Raw genomic sequence first — 17701 nt, forward strand, 5'->3', positions numbered from 1 at the left:
TGTCAGCCTGTTGCCCCAGGAAACCATCATAATAAGTAATTATCCTTCAATAACAGTGACATTTCAAGCTGGGTGAGCCAGATCAGTGTGCAAATATGAATCGACATGTTATTGATCAAACTGACAATGTCAGAAGGAAAAAGGTTCCAAGGTCGATCAACACTTTTAATCAAGACGTAACGGAGTCGTGATCTCGTTATCACAGGATTTTTTCCAGCTGTTCTTCGCCTCCTCCACTAATTATGAGATGAATCTTATTAAGCTTGGTTATTTAAGAAGTCATGTTTCCTCAAACGTGTCAAATGTCGTAATGAAGAAACGTCCCTTAAGCTCATTACTCGTCATAATCACGGCATTGCCCTACGAGTAAATATATCCTTGTGCTGCTTTGTCTTCTTCGTGAGTCACCGCTCTTATTCAGCTTTTATTTTTTTAGCATCAAATCACGTTGTCTTTTCTTCTTCTATCTTTGACGCGCGTCCGTCTCTCACACTCCTACAAATTAAAGTGTCAGGGGGAGTAATTGAAGTGTTTTTCTTCATCTATTATTGTTAATGACAAGTGCCCACTGCATTTAAAATGTCAGATTGTTTCTAAGAACACATCAGATATCCGTGCGTCTCCTGTTGTCGCCTCGGGAGCTTACCATTACCATGACATTTGTTTTGGTCCAAAAAGCAAACCGCGGCCCAAAGGTCACCGGCTCGTAATGACTGTTTACCGCTATGAAAATACATATGGTTGAAATGTCATGACATTATTACAGCGGTATTTCACGAGGCTGGGCTGTCATATTTACCCAACGAACGTCCGTTAATGTGAAACACTGGTTCGGGGCAGCGGTGAAGTGGCGGTGGGAAACCGTGGACAGATTTACTCCCGGCCGTGATGGATGAACGAGAGCAGAATATTCTATGAGTTTAATAAGAGCTCGGAGGTTATGGATTAAACATCCGTTTCGCTGACTCGTGGCGATGTTGCAGCCGTGCGATGATGATGATGATGATGCAGGATGACAGCCTGGATGATGTCAAAAAGTTAAAAAACTAACAAAAAATAGCACATTTCGATCATTTTTAGCTTCTTAGATTGAAGTAGATTATATCAGTCAAACTGAGGATTTGTGGGTACGGCTATTTTTTGCCGTTTCATTGCAACAAACTCATAATAGTTTGATATTTTTTTGGGAAAACTTTCTTGCTGAGCGTCAGACAAGAAAAAAGATACCACTCATGTCTGTATTTTGGTAATTAAGCTACAGACAGCATGTGCTAACTTAGCTTAGCATAAAATAATAGCCAGCTAGCCTGGTAATAATTCTGATTTTAAAAAAGTTGCAGTAATACAGAAAGTTAGTTAGAGAATAAGTAAAAATATAATCATAGTTAATTCTCATTAAATTTTGACTTTTATTTCTATTCCTGTAATATTCAAAATATGCGGTCAACTAAATGAATAAAATTATTTTATAAATTGAGATGAGTTGATATACAGGAAAATACACATTTTATTATTATTATTATTTTAATAGTCACCTGCTGCCAGATTTTTGTGTATTTTTTACATGGATAAAAATAATATCCATCATAAATTGGAGCATAAAAAGTCACAACAACGCCATAAAATTAAGTGTTTGACTCCCACGCGTCCCTCCTCCCCCCAACCTGCCTCCTCCCCCCACCTGCCTCCCCCCCATCATCGAATCACCTTCTGCTCGGAACTAAGACATTAATCTCTAATTCTGTTCACGCTCTCATGACAGATAGCTGCACGGTGGAATCAATGAAAATCCTGTTGTGGCAGGAGAGGAAAAAAAAGCTTGTGGCTAGATTTCCTGTTATGGTGGTTCGTTTAAGATTCTCTCCACAATATCGTCTCACATAGCGCCTTCGTCTGAAAAGTCTCTATATCAGAGTCCCTTCAGTGTTCTCCTCGTGCAGCTGCAGGCTTTCACCATAGAGACGACTTTCACTCCACTTCCTTAAATATGCGACGGAAACTGCTGCAGTCTATTTATTTATTGTCTTTTTTTTCCCTAAATTACCCGATCGACCTAAAAAAGCAGCGATTCCAACCCACGAAGCGATGCGGTCAATACCGGCCTTTCATCATCCCGGAGCTCAGACAGCGCTGCTCTGTTTTTTTGTTGTGGAGCGGGGCGGAGAGGTGGCGGGAGTTAACGGAAACCCTTGATCCGCATCGAACCGGCTCCAGGAAATTGGCTAAAGAAGTGACCGGTTTGCTCCCCCCCCCCAAAAAAAAAACGTGGGCTGAATCGCTGTCTTGTCCGTGGATGAATCGGTCGAAAAAGCTGTGAATCAGTCACTGGATGTCCTCCAGGAAAAGAAAAAAGTCCTGATTGATGGAAAAGTAATTGCAAATAAAATAACTTTAATTATTACAGGATTTTTAAAGCCTGAGATTATAAGTGCAATCTTTTTTTTGCCGCCGGAAAGTTAGATGAACTTGGATGGAAGTGTGAGCTAATCCTCCAACACTGTGTTTACTTTTTTTGCACAATATAATTACATCTTTGGATTTAAAAAATGTATTACTCCTGTTTGGAGGGGGAAACTCAAGGCTGAGTCACTGAGCTATGGCCTGTTTTATTTATTTTCTTTTTTTAAACCAGGGAAACCAGCGCAGTGTGTCGGGGCTAAGCCGGGGTCATGCAGGGAAGTATTTTTAAAAAAAGGACAGTTGGATTTGGCCTCATATCCAAAGGCAGAATGCAGCTCACATCTACTTCTTTTAAACTCGATGTGATGGTTTAATAAGGTTTTAACCAGACAAACAGCTGCTCGTCCCTGTAGATACTCCAGCAACTTTCTCAGAAGCCTGTTTCAGGGATTTCATTGCTTCCTTGGCAGACGGATTCTTACTGTGGTTGCAGCTGCTCTGTTCGTGTGCTTCATGCTGCTAATGATGCTAAATGCGTTCTCTGATTGTACTCATGGTTTTGCTCATATTTGTGTGTTTCTCAGTAGTAAACAAAACATAATTATACTGAGTATTTATTTTTAAGTCTGTCTGCACTATTTGCATTTTGGCAGTAACAAACAAAAAAGCTCTGGTTTGCATTTTAATGCTGCTATTTGATGCTTTGTCCTATATTTTTATGCTTTTTTTAACACATTGAAATGCATCTCATTGTTTTAGTTTCTCAACTCGAGGGATTCTCCATCTACAAACAATCAAAAATGATTTTTTTCACAATCGGACCTTTCGACACCTGCCTCATGTTCTTCTTCTTCCTTTTTCCTTTGCAGCTGACCAATCTGACGGAGATCCACGATCAGATCAGCGGGATGGCCCGGTGTCCCTACAACCCGCTGCACAACTCCACCGCCCTCATCACCTCCAGCGGCGAGCTCTACGCCGCCACGGCCATGGACTTCTCCGGGCGAGACCCCGCCATCTATCGCAGCCTGGGCGGCCTCCCGCCGCTACGCACCGCCCAGTACAACTCCAAGTGGCTCAACGGTGAGGAGGAATCCCTTGAAATAGACATTTTAAATAGAAAGAAACAACGAAGCATGACGGATGATTATCTCAAATCTGTCTCTCTAGGATGAAAAAGATTGTTTATACCTCCTCAAATCACCGTGTGAGTGAAAGTATTGCAGCGAATGCTTAAGAAAAAGAAAAAAAGACTAGATGAAACCTCAAACACCCCACAAAATAAAAAACATCTCTCTCGACTTGAACCGTCTCTACAACCTGCAGGCTATTAGTCGGTCATGTGATTTCCTTCCTGTCTTTGTTATTGTGGTGTTAGCATCACTGCGTTAGCACGGCTGCGTTAGCACGGCTGCATTAGCACGACTGCGTTAGCACCGCTGAGTTAGCACCGCAGTGTTAGCACGGCTGCCTGCGTTAGCACCACTGCCTGTGTTAGCATGGCTGCCTGCGTTAGCACATCGATATTCATTCTGTCATATTTCCCCGTTAATAGTCTGCAATTCACGAATACTGGTTTCATACTAAGGTGTGTTACATACTAATAAATGTCACACAGTGTTGTGGTGACTAAATATGGATGTGTGGAGTTTCAGGCGGCTGAGTGTTGGCTTATGCTAGTGAAAATGCTAGGCCAACCAAGACCGTTATCACAGTAAACAACAACAACGTATCCAACGAGCCAATTCATCTTTTTAAGAGGTGAAGTTTGTTTTGTTTGTTGCTAAGGCTAGCTAGCTAATGCTCTGATAAACTCTTTACTGCTTTAAAAATGAAGATCCTCTCATTGTTCTGTTGTATTTTATCAGTGAAAATAATCATCTTTAAAAGTTTCTTAGCAAACTAGAAAATCTTTATGTTTATTTCACCTTTTCCTTTGAGGAGCGTGACATAGTGAAATCGATGTTTTGTTTTTTTTTACCCATGAAACACGTGCAGATTTGAGAACTTCAGACGGCTTAAGGTGTCGGCCTACAGACGAGCGGGTCAATCGGTATCTTGTCAGCAAGTGACTTTTATCTGATTCACATTTAAGCTAAATTGAAAAAAATAAATGAAAAGCCACCACATACATCGCTTTGCGGTAACCTTCTTGGGGGGGAGAAAAAAGGTTTAATAACTAATTTTATGGTGAATTGATTTTTTTTTCTCCTCCTTGCTCTGCCCTCCGAAGGTGCAGAGAGAGGGAGACACTTTCATTTAAAGGTGAATTAAATCACTGTCAGCGAGAATAAAGTGTAGCGCTTTAGTTCCAATAATGTCATACATAAAGACGAACGTAGCTGTGACGGTGTCGCGGAGGTCGCATAGTTTTTTTAGATCGGGCGGGAGCGCTATTATGCGACACCTGTTTTGGTCATTTCTCATCCTAACCTTTAGATTCGGGAGAGTGAAAAATGAGTTTTCTTATTACAGCGCTACGCCATTAATAACGTTTGCCACCGTAGTTATTAATCCCGATCACCTGCTGTTGTGTGGGCTTCACGCCGCCTGCGAGTCAATCAGTCATCGCGCACCGCCGCTCGCTCTCCCACTCGCTCTTCCTCCAACGAGCCTTAAATATTGTTCTTTCAGGATTTCTCCTTCCTCTCCGCTGCACTTTATCTTATCTTCATTTTCTTCATTTTCTCCCGTCGACAGAACCCAACTTCGTCTCCTCCTACGACATCGGGAACTTCACCTACTTCTTCTTCCGGGAGAACGCCGTGGAGCACGACTGCGGCCGGACGGTGTTTTCCCGTGCCGGACGCGTCTGCAAGAACGACATCGGCGGCCGCTTCCTGCTGGAGGACACGTGGACGACCTTCATGAAGGCCCGGCTCAACTGCTCCCGACCCGGGGAGATTCCCTTCAACTACAACGAGCTGCAGGGCACCTTCTACCTGCCAGAGCTGGAGCTGCTCTACGGCATCTTCACCACCAACGTGTGAGTAGCTCAATGTAGCTAAATGTAGCTAAACACCTACCCCCGTTACCGTGGCTACACCTTCCTACGCGTTAAGTTTACGCAAAAAGCGGTGACGAAAATGATTCATAATTCTTTTTCATAAAGAGACGGCTTGACGGCTTATTTACACTCGATGTCTTGTGATAACTTCTGTTGTTATTTGTAGACAGCGTATTAGGGCAGAAAAAAGTCGCAATTCATGAGTTTATAAAGTTGCAAATTTATAAAAAATCTGCCTCCATTAAAATACATTTAAAAAATAAATGAGAAGTCTCATGGTGTACACTTTTTTTTCTTGTAAATTTGTGATGTCATAAACTCGGAAATTAAATTAATCCCAATTAAGCTAACACTAGCTCCATGAGCTCCAGCTGATTTCTTTTTTTTTTTTTTTTTTTTTAGTTTTCAAGAACCCTCTAAAATTAGCATTTACCAAATTAGCTTTTCCATTCAAACTTGAGTGATTTCCACTAATTGTCCCAATTCCCCGAGCCCTCGTTATATTCTGTATTGTTTTTGCAATTTGCATGCAACCAGATTAAATCAATCACGTCGCGTCAGAGACAAACTTTTAAAAGTTGAAGTCTTTGCGTTGTTTCCCACCGTCACCTCAGTTCCTCCGACAGTCATTTGCATTGTGAAGGATGAACGATGAACCAAAGGGAGATCCGGTCGCGCGGCGCACGTCGATATCAGATGAAAACGCCAAACTCACATCATCAGATTTGTTTTCTTCTTTCACTCCGCGGAATAGCTTCATGTATAATTCACGCTGTTTTTCGTTGTCAGCCGTTTAAACAAATAAACACGCTTTTGCGACTCCATCAACTCGTGGTATGCGACCTTTTCGCGACACGAAACACCGAGCGAATAAAACTGAGGGATACGACGGTAAAAAGTTTACGTCGCCAAGTGCATCTTAAATTGAATTTTTTTTTTCCCTGGTGGAAAATCTCCTCCTGTAAACTAGCGACAAACGGGATCGCTCATTCCAGCGCCGTCTGGCATTTAAATCCCACCAAAGAAGCTTATCATCACTTATTAAAGCGAACGCCGTATCGTGCACATGGGGGGGGGGGGGACGCATCCATGGATGAAAACTATTATTATCTATTTTCACAAACAGCTTTCCCTCTTTTTGTCTCTCCATCTTTTTTTTTCTCTCGCTCTCACACACACACACACACACACACACACACACACACAATCACACACACACACACACACACACACAATCACACACACACATGGCATTATTACTGTAAAAGCTGAGTAATCTATTCTTTATGGTCAATGCCTTCACACTTGCTGAAGAAGAAGTCTTTTTGAAGGGTATTGGAAACATCCCCCCCCTGCAGGCACAGAGTTTAATGAACAGCCACGCAGGATTATAATTCACGTTGCACGAGTCCCTCAGTTTAACTTGGAGAGTTAATACTCTCATTCTTTACTCTGGCTCTCTTTCGGAGGGCAGGGGACCCCGGTTACTTGTTGAAACTGACAGCTTAAAAAGTCAAAGCTGTATTTCAAGGCGCAGAGATCCTGCTGCAGTTAATCAGAGAGGGCCGAACAGCTTAATTGCGTCCCGTTGGCTTCGGATTTATAATCCCAATAATGACGATATCGCTCGTGCCGGTGTCTGCTGTCCGTCTGTCCGCCGTTTGATTTGTATTGTTGACGGGTTGGAGAGCAACACAAATACTGTACCATCATCTTATTTCCTCTTTTCTTGGGTGTCTCATCCATTTTGTTCTTGTTTCCTGACATTCAGAAACAGCATCGCTGCGTCGGCGGTGTGTGCCTTCAATCTCAGCGCCATATCGCAGGTTTTCAACGGGCCATTCAAGTACCAGGAGAACTCACGGTCGGCGTGGCTGCCTTACCCGAACCCCAACCCCGACTTTCAGGTAACAAGACGAAGAGGGCCTGTCTGGTTGATTTTTATTTGAACAGAGGCACCAGAAAACATCAAACCAAGGCAAAGGCAATTTTTACAATGCTAACATTTGCTTATTATCGCGAACCACAAAGCAAAGCTGAGGCTGATGGGATTTATTCCAACTTATCCTGAGGGTGGGGGGCGGGGCATGAAATGTCACGGAAATCCATTCCATAGTTCATATTTTTGTATTTCAGTAAAAAAAAAGGCAAAATAATGGTAATCTACTTTCGAAGCTGAGAGGAAAAAGTCAGTACTATTCATCCTCTGGGGACCATGAGTGTCTGTACTGAGACGTATTTCAGTTTGGACGCCCTGCGATGGCATCATCATCACGGTGCCCACCGGCGTGTTCGGCAAGGCGGCGTTACGAAGCGTGAGTTAAAGTTCAGAGCTAATCCTTAATGATCACTTCTCATGCTTGAGGTGATTTAGACCCAACACGCTGCTAAACAAGCTGACGATATGTGTGAAGCCTTGGGAAATTTATGCACGCTGTATGTGTGTGTGTGTGTGTGTGTGTGTGTGTGTGTGTGTGTGTGTGTGTGTGTGTGTGTGTGTGTGTGTTCACCCCGATGAGCCCGCTTCGGAGTAACGAGTAGCTCTTCACTCTCATTAATTTCCTCTCTCTTTGAATCATCCCTCATCTGCTCGTGAACAGACACATTACGACCGCTCGTTATGACATCCAGTGATTTCTTTTTAACAATGGCGCGTTCGTTCCTTCGAGGTATTTCTTAGCTTCGTTCTGTGAACTGTCGTCCCTTTCTGCTAATAATCCAGCCTTGTTTTTGCACAAATGGCACTTTATGTTTTATTTTCTGTGCTAAAAACCAGAGCGGTGCTATATGACGGCGTATTAGGGCCACTGTTGTAAAAAAAAAAAAAATGGAGCCGTGAGAGGGGGCAATATTCTGAGAAAAATGTTGGCAAATTTGCGAGTTTATAAATATATATAGTCGATATAAACAAACCGGATGTTTACCGTTGCTATGACAACAAGTGAAAGCTACCGCTAGCATCTTAGCCCAACCGCCCCGATCAATAAACACCAACGAGATGACCAATTTGCCCTCATATAAATAAAACCATCAATAAGCTTCAACATCATCACCCTAAGGACCTTAACGAGGCGTTGTCACACGTTGGGATGATTCATTAGAAACATAAATATATGTTATATAAAAATATTGCCCCCCTCTATCGGCTCCTTTTTTTCCTACAGTGGCGCTGATTCCACAGGAATGTTTTATTAGCTTAAAGTGGCTTTCGGTTGTAGCCGGGTTTTAGCAGATAGCGGCGGCGCTAATCCACACAGCTCATCCACAAGGTATTGAATTTCCTCGTGAGTGCCGGCTTGTCAACGCGTGACACTCGCTTTCACTTCCACACACGTTCTTCTCCTTCATCGCCGGAGCCCTCCATCATGTTTCCGTCAAGTCGGCAGCCGTCGCGAAATGCTCACTCGGTCGAGAAGTCGCTCGCACCACATTATCTGTAATGACATGCTTGTGCAGAAAAAAAAATGCTTGCTGTGACAGTTTGCCCAGAGAAGCTCATACCCACGGATCTGTATGAAAGTGTCATATCTACATGTCTGAAAAATTCATTTAACATCAAGAAAAACCAATTTCTTCTATCTGGCTGATGCTGACAACATATCTGTTTCTATTTTTCCCCCCGCTCAGCATACTGTGGATATATTACAGTGAGCTTCTGTTGCTCCTGAAGGATAAACCCCCGGCGATCAGCCCTTCCCCTCAATCCGCATCCCTCTACTTAAACTCAGGCACAATAGCCGCTCCTCACCGCTGGACCGATGCACACTTTATCTAGGTTTCAGTGACATCTTCATCAAGCATTTGTCAATGTTGGAGGATTAGATTTACGAGCGCAGGATTTATGGCCTATACCCTGTTTTTTTCTCCCCAAGGCCCTTTGTGTGTGCACAGATACCTTTAAAAGCCAACCGACCACATGTGTTTTGCAAAAAATATGCCCACAAAAACGGCCTGCTGCCAAATAGGGATAATTATCACGATGAAGTTATCACTCAACACACACACACACACATCGGTCATTGATTGAGAGCTTAATTCCCCATCTGTCTGCAGAGAAAATCCCCCCCATTTATTTGAACCACACGGATTGATCCCACCGGGGTTTATTCGGGCTATGAGTCATGTTCGCCGGGGCGTTAGGAGCTAATACCGTCTCGGTTGTTGTATAGGTTTTCTGTCACGCCCGCAATTGCTTACTGTACAAACGCTTTCATTGTTCGGCTTTGTATGTAGAGGGGAAAAAAATGTGGATTGTCCGATACAGTGTCGGCGGTCAATGTGGTCAATTGAAGCGATGCATTCTGGAGCGCTTCGCCTCTAAACGCCACTCGTCACGTCACTCAACGAGACGGAGGAAAACTTTCTGCTTGCCTTCGAGGAGCTGCAAACTCTGCTGATACTTTCAACCTGATATCTTCACCGTTAAAGTTAAACTCTCCTCTGCTGCCATCGATCTCCCTTATCCGCTCGCAAACCACGTTACTTACTTTTGCTCGACACATGCACACTCTATACAGTACTGGCTCTACTCCAAATGAGCTTCGCTTCTCTTTTCAAAAACCAGCCGGTGTGTGCTCTCTCTGCAGCTCAGGTTCAGAAAGTCTCTGCTGGCTATATAATCCCCGCTGCAGCCTCGGGCCTCCTTCCGCCCGCATGTCTTCGGCCGTATGCTTCTCTGACTCGAATATAATACGGCTGGATATTCAAGTCATCCTCATCCATAACATCCTCCGCACTCGATGTTTCCGGATGCCATCCGCAGTTCGCAGATCTGAATCCATGCTGATTAATGGCCTGTAGTTCTTCCTTGCATCCAACTTCACCGCCTGCACGTCAAATGATGGATGCAAGAAGATTTGCGGCTGTAAAGTCAGCTTTTAGTGTAAATCGGTTGGTCATCTGCATAGAGATTGAGCCAATGTGCTGTAAGAAGGTCTTCGATTCTTTTAATGCAGCAAACAACAGGTGTCACTTTTCAGTATACAATCATACGTGTCAGGGAAGAAAGTCTTACATAATAGATATTTCACATTGTGACTCCGTTTCAGGAGGAAAAATCTCAAATCTCAAAAGTCCGTCAACAATAGCCCAATAAAACAAAATGAATCTGCAGCGATTAAATCTACCTATTTATATGAGTGTCTGTTCTGCTGCTGGATTGTTTTTCAGGCAAAGGTTTTTGTTTGAATTAACTACTTCTTTGCCATCAACACCGGCTGGTCATCTGCATAGAGTTTGAGCCTAATGCTATAAGAAGGCTTTGTTGTCTTCCATACTTTGAGTGCAGCAAACAACAGGTGTCACTTTTCTGTAAACGATCATTTGGAGCCAAAAACTCATCAAATATTGCAATCAGGACGCTGAAATGACCCGGGCCGAATTTTCAACAAAAAGCCCCCGTAATGCAACCATTTTTCTCCGAGGCGCTTATCATCCTGGCAGAGCGCACAGTGCGCTGATGAGGAGCGCGACAGCTGATTGGTCGGATGGGCCCTCAGCCAAAGGACGGCTCTGTTCCTCACCTTGACTGAACGGAGGGAAAATCACTGCATCCGTCTCTCCATGCGCGTTCACGGACATCACACAAACGGCCAGCGCTTAACTTTGTCCCGATGGCAGGAATACAATCATGCAGATAAGCGATCCACATACATGCGAGGACACAAACCACGAAAAGGAAACCTGAGACATATGTTATTATAAAGTCTTCTCCACACACACACACAGTGTTGCATTGCCTCGTCCTTCAGGGCTTCAATTTCCCATCTCCTGACGTGGCGAGGGCGCTGATCCGTTGCCCATCCGGGGGAAAGCCCACCATGATTCTCATCCGTCAGCCCGGGGAAGGCCAGCGATTGAGCCGTATAAAGTGTCCGTGCTTTGCTCCTGTAGCTAGTCAGTGGGAACTAATCGCCACCCAAGGTCCGGCCTCCGCTTTCCGTATGGCGAGCCTGTGCACGAGGGTTTTTTTCTGGATGGAGGAGAAAACTGTGGTGCATCTGCGATGCTGTGCTCAAAACGCACACAAAAAAAAACGGTACACCAGTCATTTGGGTTAGCGTAATTGTCAAGCGCCTGGCTTATTTTTGTATTCTCTGCTCCGCGTCTTGGAGAAGAGCTATTCTTTGTGGAGGAATCCACAATCCTCCTGACCCCAGATCCTCTTTGACTGAGAAAGGACATGCATGGTTAGCTTCCCTGATCCAGCTCTGCCTCAACTGGACTGGGCTTTGTGCCTCACTTAGTCCTATTCTGCTTGTTGGAAGAAAGAACAAAAACATTCCCCACTCGAAAAACAACATGCTTCAAAAACACATTCTGTAGTTTTGAGTATGCTATTAGTGCTACAAAGGGTCGTGATACTGCAGCCTGAGTGCAGTGTCTACTACCAGTTGACCTCTTTCAGTGTGAAAAGCATTTGATTATAAATGCCAAAGAAATACTGAGCTGATACTGTTGTTAAAACACGTTCAGTAGCACAAGAATATAAACTACTCTCTGGTCTCCGTAATAATTCTCTCCTTTAACTCCCGTGTGGAGACAGTTCACTTTATTGAACTCCTTTTAATAAATGAAGTCAGGGAAGAAAGTCTTACATATTAGATATTTCACATTGTGACTCCGCTCCAGGAGGAAAAAACCTCTTCTGGGAACAATAGCCCGATAAAAACCAAATTAATCTGCGGCGATGAAATCTACTTATTTATATGAGACGTGTCTGTTCTGTAGCTGGACTGTTTGCCAGGCAGGTCCGAACATTTTAGATTTTTTTGTTTGAATGTTATTGCAATTTTTTTATGTAATATTATGAACAGCAATAATGAAGCTCCGAAGATGAAAACCTTTTTTTTTTTAAGATTAGTTGGGGGTTTAAAAAAAGAGCAATCAGAGCCGTTACTGTTGGTACTAACAAAACTCGACAGCAATATATATGCATATGAGGAAAAAACTGCAATAAAAGAGCTAACTACTCGCTCAGTCACACATCCATTCAGTCGTCTTCCGTATTGACGACAAAGCCTTAAGCTTGAGAGCACGGCGAGCCATCACAACCAGGTTGCAATCGACTTTAAAGCCCCTTTCTCGTTTAATCATTCAATCCCTCTCTTTTTCCTCATCTCCGGCAGTACTTCTGGACAAAAAAACATATTAAGCTTATTAACGGTAGCTTTTCATCCCAAAGAGCTGGGAGCTGTTATTAACCTCGTCAGTCACTCTTTTGTCATGTCTTCCCTCCGTGCGTCCGCAGTGCGGCACCATCGACTCGGGTTCCTACGTGAACCTGACCGAGAGGAACCTGCAGGACGCCCAGAAGTTCCTGCTGATGCACGAGGTGGTCCAGCCCGTGGTCCCCGTGCCCTACTTCATGGAGGACAACGTGCGCTTCACCCACGTGGCGGTGGACGTGGTGCAGGGCAAAGACATGCTGTTTCACATCATATACTTGGCAACGGGTGAGTTTTCTGACCCGCTGGGTTTGTTTTTCCAGATTTTGGAGGCAGTGAAAAATACTAAAATACTGCACACATCATATTTTTTTATTTTTTTATTCACGCTCTTCATGAACTTGAAAACCAAAGTAAAAAGTACTCAAGTAGAAGTACAGATACTCTGGTGGATGTAGAAAAAAAAGGAGCTGAGAGAGGGGGGCAATATTCAGAGAAAAACTTGGCAAATTTGCGAGTTTATTACAATGCTAACAACCGGCATCTATGCTAGCTAACGTCCCATGAATGTACACATTTATTATTCTAATTCATATAGACAGCGCCTCGTTAAGGTCCTTAGGGTGATGATGTTGATGCTTATATTTGGTTTTATTTATATGAGGACAAACTGTCATCTTATGTGTGTTTATTGATCGGGGCGGTTTGGCTAAGATGCTAGTGGTAGCTTTCACTCGTTGTCATAGCAACGTGAAAAACCAAGCAACTTGTTTATATCAGCTATATATATTTATAAACTTGCAAATTTGCCACTTTATAAATAATATAGTCGTTGTAGAAATGTACTCGGAGTAGAAAGTAAAGGATTTCTACTAGCTGGTTTTTACAAGGTCAACTAAATCTCTCAACAAATTAATGAGAAAAAACATTATTGATGATTCCCCTGAAATGCATTAATACTAAAGTAAGGAGCCTGTTTTGAAAATAGAAAGTACAGATATTCGTTTTAAAATGTAGGGAGGAGAAGCAAAAACAGATACTTGAAAATTCAACTCAAGTACAATAACAAAGTATTTCTACTTCCCATCTCGGCTGAAACAACTTTTGGAAATCTGCAAAAAAACAAAACACAGATGCATTCTGGGTCGCCTTTGAACCGAACTGATGCTCCATCCAACATCTCCAGACTGAACTCCCCAGCTTGCTCACAAGCTCTTGTTGGGGATTCACACCTGCACAGCGGGAGCAGCCGATTAGCATGGATTAACATTTTAACTCTATATAAATAACATCGAATACAGCTTTCCAAATTTAAGCGTTTTTTAAGGGCCGTCTTAAGTTCAGTATTTTGCACATGAAAAGGCCAGGGAGAAGAAGAACGAAACCAACAGATCTCCACTTCTAAAGAAGGCATCAAAACTCTGTCTCCTGACCCGAGTTGATCGCTCTCTCTCTCTCTCTCTCCATATGTCGACACGCCTCGCACCACGTATCACAAACGTGCGATCTCTCGGCGAGGAGGGAAAACAGACGGGTAATTAATAACACCCGGCTCTGGTTTTACCCTTACTCGCTGAACCGCGTGGCACCACCTGCTTATCGGTGCGCTGTTTGATCACGCTGACGTGACAATATGTGATGTCGGGACTTGGCAAAGTGCTGAAAACACTATCAGCCAGACACCAGACACACACTCCCACCGTCCGTCCCGTATTATTATGATACAAACGCACAATATGGATTATGAACGGATGTGCCGGAGCTGGATTTTGACCCACTTCGGCGTGCTAATGTACCGTAGCCCCGCTGGGAAATGTCAACATGGTCTTCATATTGTAAGTCTGTGTTATTTTAGGGGTATCACACATGCATGGAATCACACACACACACACACACACACACAGTATGTTCCAGTTCACCGCCCCCCTCCAAATCTCCCCTCATTGTTTGCACGGTGCTGTGATCAATGTAGCGTCGGACCGGAGCTGCCCACACTGCAAGTTCCCCCGACACTAACCAGCCGCTAATGAAAACATCTGAAGCCCTGCCAAGGCCATCGGGTAGCACACACACACACTGTAACGAATCACACGCTATTATTAACGCTTAAACGCTCCCCGCTGATTGGAGTCATTGTGGAAAAAGCCGATGGCTCCGACTCGGGGGGTCAAAAGATGTCAAGGTGCAGGGTTGTTTTATTCAGACGCGTGGCTCGCTCATTCAAACCTGCCTTTTGTTATCAAGTCTTTGTTAGTAATCGTAGCCCTGCAGCAGCATATCTCTCTTTGTTTCTCAGAATGCAGTTAAATGCAATGATATTACTACAAGTTGTAAAGCCTCAAGAGGAGAAAAATAAATCACATATTTATTACGTATCACTCAATGAAAAGGCATTTGTAGCAATAATTAAGAAAAGGAGACATTCTAAGGGAAGAAAATCCTTGATTTTGTGTTATATACTATAATGTAACCTTGTATTTATATGTGAGCAGAAGGATCAGGTGAAGTGAATGTGCTGTTTAATTACAAGCATGGGTGGGTGGGTGGATGATAGATAGATAGATAGATAGATAGATAGATAGATAGATAGATAGATAGATAGATAGATAGATAGATAGATAGATAGATAGATAGATAGATAGATAGATAGATAGATAGATAGATATGGTAGGTAGATAAGGTAGGTAGGTAGATAAGGTAGGTAGGTAGGTAGGTAGGTAGATACGGTAGGTAGATACGGTAGATACGGTAGGTAGATACGGTAGATACGGTAGGTAGATAAGGTAGGTATGTAGATACGGTAGGTAGGTAGGTAGGTAGGTATATACGGTAGGTAGATAAGGTAGGTAGGTAGGTAGATACGGTAGGTAGATAAGGTAGGTAGGTAGGTAGGTAGGTAGGTAGGTAGGTAGGTAGGTAGGTAGGTAGGTAGGTAGGTAGATACGGTAGGTAGGTAGGTAGGTAGGTAGGTAGGTAGGTAGATACGGTAGGTAGATAAGGTAGGTATGTAGATACGGTAGGTAGGTAGGTATATACGGTAGGTAGATAAGGTAGGTAGATACGGTAGGTAGATAAGGTAGGTAGGTAGGTAGATACGGTAGGTAGGTAGGTAGGTAGATACGGTAGGTAGGTAGGTAGATACGGTAGGTAGATTAGGTAGGTAGGTAGATACGGTAGGTAGATAAGGTAGGTATGTAGATACGGTAGGTAGGTAGGTATATACGGTAGGTAGATAAGGTAGGTAGATACGGTAGATACGGTAGGTAGATAAGGTAGGTAGGTAGGTAGGTAGATACGGTAGGTAGGTAGGTAGATACGGTAGGTAGATTAGGTAGGTAGGTAGATACGGTAGGTAGGTAGGTAGGTTGATACGGTAGGTAGGTAGGTAGATAGATAAGGTAGGTAGGTAGATACGGTAGGTAGGTAGATAGATACGGTAGGTAGGTAGGTAGGTAAATACCTCATTGATCCCGAGGGAAATCTAAGCAATAGATGTAGTTAGTCGTAGTTTGCACACAGCTCTCCAGAAGTCACAGCCCTCAAAACCAGGTGATTCTTGACTGCAGTAAACCGGTGGCTAACATTAGCACGTTAGAGTAGAACCTCAACATGTAAATGAGACATTTTGGAATCAGAGAGCCTCTTTTTGGTAGCGGCTACATCACTACACTTTCGGTTCCTGCACCAAGCTTGGAGAGCCGAGACCAAACATGACATCAGCCCTCCATCCATCTACGAACAAGTCCACTTCCAAACCAACTAAATAGCGGCCACTTCACCGGAACGTGTTGCTGTCCAACGCCGCTCGGGGCAACAACACTCCACTTTTACATCCCCCTTTACTTTGAAACTATATTAGCGATTCGCCCTCTCTTCCCTCGGCATCTAATTACTTTTTTCCTTCTCCACCCAAGGGATCGCATGTATAAGAGATGATGTTTGTTTTAGCTCTCCCAAAAGAAATTGCCTCCCCGACTTCATCTCGCGGGGCCGATACCTCACGTAAAAAAAAAAATAAAGGTCAGGACGTGTTCACGATGACGCTCGTCTCTCTCTCTCAGAGCTCCCTTTTCCTCTGCAACAAAAAGACAGCAAATCATGTATTCAAGCACCATACAGTACCGATCCCCCCTGGTTGCATCAACGGCGCTGCATTCTGATGGCGTAACCGAGAGCTCGGGGGCCTCGCCAGCCACCGCCGACAAGTCTTATATCAGTAGCTCCCTGACAGGAAGTGACTGTCTCGTGGTTCACACCAAGTTCACACCTCAGCCGAGATATATTTGTTGTTTTTTCTCAACTTCTATACCTTTTCTGGGGTAGATAAACACTTCTTCTTTATGACCAAATCCTCTCTTCCCCTCCCCAATCTCTCCCTTCCAGATTACGGTACTATCAGGAAAGTGCTCTCCCCTCTCAATCAGTCGACGGGGAGCTGCCTGCTGGAGGAGATCGAGCTGTTCCCGCCCAGGAAGAGGCAGCCGATCCGATCCCTGCTGATCCTGCACAGTCGCAGCGAGCTGTACGTGGGGGTCCGAGACCAGGTCGTCAAGATCCCGCTGAAGAGATGCAGCTACCACAAGAGCCGAGAGTGAGTCCACGCACAGACTATTCATCTCAATGGGGTGGGGGAAAAAACAAATATGTGCACGAGGAAGTTTGGAGAACTTTCATAAGATGCCCTTTTATCAGAGAGGGCCAGGCCTCTGTGTCACTGCGTGGCCTTTTGCTGAGATTTAAAAGCCTGTAAATCAGCTTTCGTCTGAGCCGCTGGAGGTGCTCGCTGCTGCCCCTCCACCCCCTATCCCCACCCTCCGCCTGTCACACTGGCGTCCTCTTGTTGTTATCATGCCTCATGTGCACAGTCGCTTGTGTTTAGCAGATATATTGGATTTCTGTCCGTCTGGAAGAAGCTCCGTCAAAGGCATAAACATTGGCAAAGAAAAAAGGCCAGGGGGGCTATACTCACCACGAGACCAGGACCCCCATCCATCACACCTGTATTATCTCCTATACAACGAGCCCTTAATGGAATAACAATAATAATAATACATGTTGTTTTAGGGCGCCTTACAATGCATGAATAAATAAATGAACACCCTGAAGGGTCGAGGCTTCATATTCTGTG

General features: G+C 43.9%; 1 protein-coding gene across 2 annotated transcripts in view; it reads left to right on the top strand.

Annotated features, from left to right (window-relative positions):
- sema5a (sema domain, seven thrombospondin repeats (type 1 and type 1-like), transmembrane domain (TM) and short cytoplasmic domain, (semaphorin) 5A) overlaps positions 1-17701 on the top strand; it is a 104113-nt gene that overhangs the window by 49827 nt on the left and 36585 nt on the right. For both annotated transcript variants that reach the window (XM_084033850.1, XM_084033849.1), the window contains exons 7-11: positions 3270-3483; positions 5101-5386; positions 7179-7314; positions 12657-12861; positions 16957-17164. In XM_084033850.1, coding sequence (XP_083889976.1) covers positions 3270-3483; positions 5101-5386; positions 7179-7314; positions 12657-12861; positions 16957-17164 — 1049 coding nt within the window. The remainder of the gene's footprint in view (positions 1-3269; positions 3484-5100; positions 5387-7178; positions 7315-12656; positions 12862-16956; positions 17165-17701) is intronic.

Source organism: Eutrigla gurnardus, assembly GCF_963514095.1.
Source record: "Eutrigla gurnardus genome assembly, chromosome: 18".
Classification (NCBI taxonomy): domain Eukaryota; kingdom Metazoa; phylum Chordata; class Actinopteri; order Perciformes; family Triglidae; genus Eutrigla; species Eutrigla gurnardus.